Genomic DNA, 6,708 nt, shown 5'->3' on the forward strand with positions numbered 1-6,708 from the left:
ATATCAGGCCATCTGTTTCCAAAGAGTAATTCCTTATTTTCTTCTTTTTATTTTTTTTTAAGTGTTTATTTATTTATTTGAGAGAGACAGAGAGAGAATGCATGATAGAGAGAGCACATGCAGGGTAGAAGGGCAGAGGGAGAGGAGAAGCAGACTCCCTTCTGAGTGGGGTCCCCTCCACCAAAATGGGGCTCAATCCCAGGACCCTGAGATCATGACCTGAGCTGAAAGCAAATGCCCAACCAATTTAGCCACCCAGGCACCCCTCTTGTCTTTCTTTAAAATCGTTCCACACATGTAGGAAATTTCTTATGTATTCCAGGTTGTACAAATTCCTCTAAAATTTAAGATGATTTTAGGAGTTTTAACAACATTGTCAATATCCTAGAAGGTTCTAGTTGATATCTCAGGAAAGACAAGTTAGAAATTACTTATAGAGGAAAAAATGGGCCCAGACTAACCAAAGTGAAGACAGATGCAAATCCATGATATTTATTATGGAGATCTAGGAGGAAGGATGCTGTATTCTTTTGAACATAGAGTTAGAGCCTAAACCATTTTCCCCACTTCACACTTATACCTGAATGCAGTAGTGAATCATGGAGGAAGAAAGTTGGGTGATGTTTGGAGTAAGATTTGAAAAAAAAAATCTAAGATACATAGATAAATGATGAAGGGCAGAGAAAGACAGGAAAATGATGTAGGGAGGCAAAAATAATCTGCACTTGTGGTAGCAGGAGACTAGAACATATTCTGGAGAAAGAGCCCAGGATTTAAAAAAAAAAAGAAAAGAAAAGAAAAGAAAAGGTACTGTGGGAAGGCTTCCCACAAGATGGATTTTTGATTGTTGTGATAAGCTTTCCATGAGTGATTCCAATTCCATATTTAAACCCAAACAAGTATGCTGGCACTTAAAGCCAAAAATAAATCTATTAATTGTACATGGCCAAAAATTTAAAACTGTAGAAGTCAGGTGCCCTTTTGTGGTGGTTGTTTTCTGGTACACATGGCAGGTGAATGAAATCTGTCTTGACAGAAAGTGTCTTTTATATTCCAAAGAGCGGTGCATCTTTGTTTCTCATGACACAAAATACATATGCCTTTTAAAGAAATTGATAAACTTGAGAGACTTGACTTTAATTATTATTTTGTGTGTATGTTTTGTAGAACCAATTACAACAACCCTCAAATGTCAGTGAGGAGAAGATATTTAATTAGAAATTCAACAATATTTAATGTGACTGATGTCAAGTGACTGTCAATCAAGTATTTTATTTAGTCAATACTTTGAAGTCAATACTTTTATTGTCAATACTTTGAAGAAATAACAATTCATTCTAAGATTATAGCAGCAAGCTCTGCTCCACAACCTAACTATGTAGCCAAGCAGGTTCAGACATTCTTATGCCTGTGGTCGGGGGACCACAGATTAATTAATTGTGTCAGGCAAATATAATTCATGGAATGACACCAAAGGAGGGGCACATGTTTTGTCACATTCTCTGATCAGAGTATATAAGTCTCCTTGTAAAGAGGTCAACATTCACACTCTGACTCTTGCATTGAACGACAAACCAACTCACCACACTTGACACCATGAGCTTCTACTACGGCAACTACTACGGAGGCCTGGGCTATGGCTGTGGAGGCTTCGGTGGCCTGGGCTATGGCTGTGGAGGTTTTGGTGGCCTGGGCTGTGGCAGTGGCTGGGGATGTGGCAGCTTCCCCACACTGGGCTGGGGCTTGGGAGCCCGAAGATATGGCTGCGGCCGCCCACTGTGCTATGGAGGATATGGATTCTCTACCTTTTACTAAAACTATTGTTGAAACTGGATGCAAAGGGAAAGCCTCCACATTTATTTGGTCCTATTTATGTACTTCAATTCCCAAAACATCTAACCTGTATTCTCCAGAATAAATTGATAGCTATTTAATGGTTAAACTGCTTTACAAATATTTGGTGCTTTTACATCCAGAGCCCAACATATTTTTTTCTGAAGATTTTATTTATTTATTTGACACACACAGAGAGAGAACAAGCTGGGGGAATGGCAAGCAGAGGGAGAGGGAGAAGCAGGCTCCCCATGGAGCAGGGAGCCTAACGTGAGGCTCAATCCCAGGACCCCAGGATCACAACCTGAGCTGAAGACAGATGCTTAACCGACTGAGCCACCCAGGTGTCCCCAGAACCCATCACCTTAAATTAATATTCAATATAGAAAGCCACCTGAGTTTGCCCTCCTCATTTGGTTTACTTCTCTTGCCACCATTACCATAATGGTATCTTTCTAGAAGGTCTTAAAGAAACTTTGTATTTTGCTTTGTCCAATAAAATGGTTTCTCAAAATCTAAATACTTTTGTTTTGTTTGATGTTTTAATTTTTATTATGTATCAGCTTCTTTTGCAACTAATATAAAAAATTGCTTATGAAGCATTAAGATCTGTGGCTATTGGTATACAGAGTATGATGCAACAGTTTCTAGTCCACCACATTATACAAGCTTGAGAACACATAGGGAGTAATACTAAGTTAATGAAAATGACTTGCCCTATCTCTCCTTTAACATATGTGTGTGTGTGTGTGTGTGTGTGTGTGTGTGTGTGTGTGTATCACTCCTCTAAAATGTCCTGTAAGTGTTTCTGGAACAGGGCGTCTGGGGGGCTCAGTCAGTTAAGCATCTGCCTTCAGCTCAGGTCATGGTCTCGAGGTCCTGGGATGGAGCCCCACATGGAGCTCTCCCTTTCTTTCTCCCCCTGCTTGAGCTTGTTCTCTCTCTGTCAAATAAATAGATAAAATCTTCAAAAAAGAGAAAAAGTGTTCCTGGAACTACTAAGGATTGTGTCATTCTCATATTTCCTCTCGAGTACATGTTTCTGTGTGACATTGCTACTAGCTAAATATTTTTTTTCTTTTTAAGGCATTGTGTTAGTTTCACAATGTAACCAAGAGGAAGGTACTGAGATTTCCTACATACCCTCTGCTTCCACACCTGCAAAACATCCCCCAATATCAATATGTCTTACTAGAGTGGTACATTGGTTATAACTTATAAACCTGCATTGACACATTACCATCATCCAGCCCATACATGAGGGTTGATTCTTGGTGTAATACATTCTATGGTTTGGGCAAATACACAATGACATGAATCTATCATTATAATACCATACAGACTATTTTTACTATCCTAGATATCTCCTTTTTAAAAGTTTTTATTTAAATTTCAGTAAGTTACCATACATTGTATTGTTAGTTTCAATTGTACAATGTAGTGATTGATCACATTAAGTGTAATCCTTAATACCTACCTCCTGTGGTCTTCCTATCCATGCCTTCCCTTGCTGAATACCTTCTTAGTACCACCAGTCTGGCCAGACATGTCTTTGCGTTTTTATAAACTTTGTATATGAGCAAGGGCGGAGATTGGAAAGTATCACTCATTTCCTGGGCAGGAACTATATTTCTGTAGTTGGTATCTACTGAGGGCTATTGTCCCGTATAAGGCTGGTCTATCTAGCATTGCCATGGTGCACTGGAACTCAGTGGTACCGTGTCCTATGGAAATAAAGGTGTATGGGAGGGTTCTTTTCTGATTTCTCTTTACACTCTGTCAGAAGGTTCTTCATATTTTGTAGATCTTCTCATGAATGAACAGAGTCAAACCTCAGGCACATACAAGATGCTTTACTGACAAGAGTCTCCCATGGATGGAAACTCTGGCCCCATCGCTCCGTCAGGGCCAAACAACCTGGCTCTTTCTTTCTTCAGAATTTATCCTCTCACAGAAAATTCCTCAATCTCTCATGAGAAACTTTCTTTTTGGCTTTTTCCATCAGTTCACCCTTTGGAACAAGCCTCTTGGAACATCAACAGTGAGCACAGATTGAATTCTCTTTTAGAAGGTTTCTTAGCCAACTTTTAAAGTGCCCAGAACAGCCTGTTTCACCAGTTTGTCTGACATGACCGGACATGTCTGAATCCACTCAGATTCATACTTGGACCCCTATGACTTATGTCTTGAGAAATTCTTTTTATCCTTCTGTAAACTGAAAGGGAAAACATTACTGTAAGAACAATTTGCCACAGCAAGAACTGATACCTTTTTACCTGCGGTGTAGTTTAGATTTTAAATCAGAAAAACCTAACAAGGAAAGTTAAGAGGAAAAAAAAAAAAGAGAAGAATTCATAGATCAGGACCTGGTGACTTACAGAATATGCTTTCCATATTTATGTGATGATGACTTGAGAACCAGATGATTACCTGCCCAAGAGCTGTGAAACTAGAAGTTGTCAATTCAAAGGATCTCCAAAAGATCCCTTCTGCATGCATTTAATCTCACTATTAATGCATAAAGCTTAGTATGTTCATACATAAAACTTAGTGTGTTCTAAATCCATGTGATAAAATAGAAAAAATTTTCAGGTGATTAGTTTATGCTCTAACCAAAAAGTACAATGCATGATCCCTGTAGATTAATAATAATGATAAATACACTATTATTCTATATGATTTATAAATTTGGTTGTTTATTTTCCATTGTCTAAAATGTATCAATATGTGAACTAGTTTGCACACTTATGTGTGCTCTATAAGAGGTGTAGGTACATATAAAGTTTGCCTTGACAAACATACATAAGAAATTATAGGCCTTTTAAAAAACCATTACTTGGAACACAGAGTATGTGATTGCTCAACATAATTACCTCCAGACGGACAGTACACTGTACTGAGTTTGACCTTGTATATCATGCATACTAGATTTAAATGCTGCCCTTATTTGAAGGTCTTTTTGATTTTTGATCTGAACTGTCCAGATGCTATTAAATTTGATTTGTGGCCAAACATAATTAGTGATTCTCCTGAATGTCATGGCTTTTAGAAGCATATTGCAAAAGCTATGTTGATGTTCTAGGTTACATTGTTAGACACTTGGAAGCTGGGAACACGAAACACATTTCTAAATTGCAGTCACTAAATAGTTCTACTGGGAGAAATTTTGTTTACATCTCTTACATCAGTAAGATGTTACATTCTTCTGAGTGTGAGCAGGGGGAAAATATCCTGATTAAAGATAAATGTCCTCATTTCAAAGAAGCCATGACAGTGTTAGGTGTGCCCCTTGGGTGCTAGTGAATAGAAATCACATAATTTAGGATCCAGGATTAATGTTAAAGGATAGAATGAGAGAGAGAATAATTTCTTGAAACTTAGATGCAAAAAGTAAAATGTATTACCTCCACTGAAAATAGTTTTAGACATTATAATCATAATCACATCTCATTACTGACTTCAAATTGGTTATAGGCAATCTAATGATAAAAATCAATATAAATGGGGTGCCTGGGTGGCTCAGTGGGTTAAGCCTCTGCCTTTGGCTCAGGTCATGATCTCAGGTCCTGGGATCAAGCCCTGCATCGGGCTCTCTGCTCAGCAGGGAACCTGCATCCCCCTCACTCTCTGCCTGCCTCTCAGCCTACTTGTGATCTCTGTCAAATAAATAAATAAAATCTTAGAAAAAATCAATATAAAAGGTCTTTAACCAATAAAAGCTGCTCTATTTTCAACATTTTGAGGAAACTCCATGCTGTTTTCCAGAGGGGTTGCACCAGCTTGCATTCCCACCAACAGTGTAGGAGGGTTCCCCTTTCTCCGCATCCTCGCCAGCATCTGTCATTTCCTGACTTGTTGATTTTAGCCATTCTGACTGGTGTGAGGTGATATCTCATTGTGGTTTTGATTTGTATTTCCCTGATGCCGAGTGATATGGAGCACTTTTTCATGTGTCTGTTGGCCATCTGGATGTCTTCTTTGCAGAAACGTCTGTTCATGTCCTCTGCCCATTTCTTGATTGGATTATTTGTTCTTTGGGTGTTGAGTTTGTTAAATTCTTTATAGATTTTGGACACTAGTCCTTTATCTGATATGTCGTTTGCAAATATCTTCTCCCATTCTGTCAGTTGTCTTTTGGTTTTGTTAACTGTTTCCTTTGCTGTGCAATTCGCGACAACATGGATGGAACTAGAGCGTATCATGCTTAGTGAAATAAGTCAAGCGGAGAAAGACAACTATCATATGATCTCCCTGATATGAGGGAGATATGCAACATGGGGGCTTAAGTGGGTAGGAGAAGAATCCATGAAACAAGATGGGATAGGGAGGGAGACAAACCATAAGTGACTCTTAATCTCACGAAACAAACTGTGGGTTTCTGGGGGGAGGGGGGTTGGGAGAAGGGGGGTAGGATTGTGGACATTGGGGAGGGTATGTGCTTTTGGGTAAATTGGAAGGGGAGATGAACCATGAGAGACTATGGACTCTGAAAAACAATCTGAGGGGTTTGAAGTGGCGGGGGGGTGGGAGGTTGGGGTACCAGGTGGTGGGTATTCTAGAGGGCACAGCTTGCATGGAGCACTAGGTGTGGTGAAAAAATAATGAATACTGTTTTTCTGAAAATAAATAAATTGGAAAAAAAAGCTGCTCTATTAATATGAAAGGACAGTTTAGTAAATATTTGATCATATATCTGAATAGAATAAAAACAGTATAACTGGTCAATTTTCTAAGTCTGAATAAAAGTGTTTTTTTTATATTTATAATTCAAGAAATATAATTGCTGGTCTCCAGAATGTGGAGGACTAGGGTGAAGCTATGGATCTCTCTATGGCTCTAACTATGAACTTGAAGATTTTGAGGCTTAATATTGTT

The 6,708-nt window shown here is 38.7% G+C and overlaps 1 protein-coding gene across 1 annotated transcript; it reads left to right on the top strand.

The window, feature by feature from the left end:
* The first annotated feature begins 1,596 nt into the window (after positions 1 to 1,596).
* LOC122910325 (keratin-associated protein 19-6-like) lies at positions 1,597 to 1,815 on the top strand. Its single transcript, XM_044254974.1, has 2 exons — positions 1,597 to 1,714; positions 1,751 to 1,815. Exons 1-2 carry the CDS (start codon positions 1,597 to 1,599, stop codon positions 1,813 to 1,815), a joined length of 183 nt encoding a protein of 60 aa, XP_044110909.1.
* Positions 1,816 to 6,708: the final 4,893 nt, after the last annotated feature.

This window comes from Neovison vison, chromosome 6 (assembly GCF_020171115.1).
Source record: "Neovison vison isolate M4711 chromosome 6, ASM_NN_V1, whole genome shotgun sequence".
Taxonomy (NCBI): Eukaryota; Metazoa; Chordata; class Mammalia; order Carnivora; family Mustelidae; genus Neogale; species Neogale vison.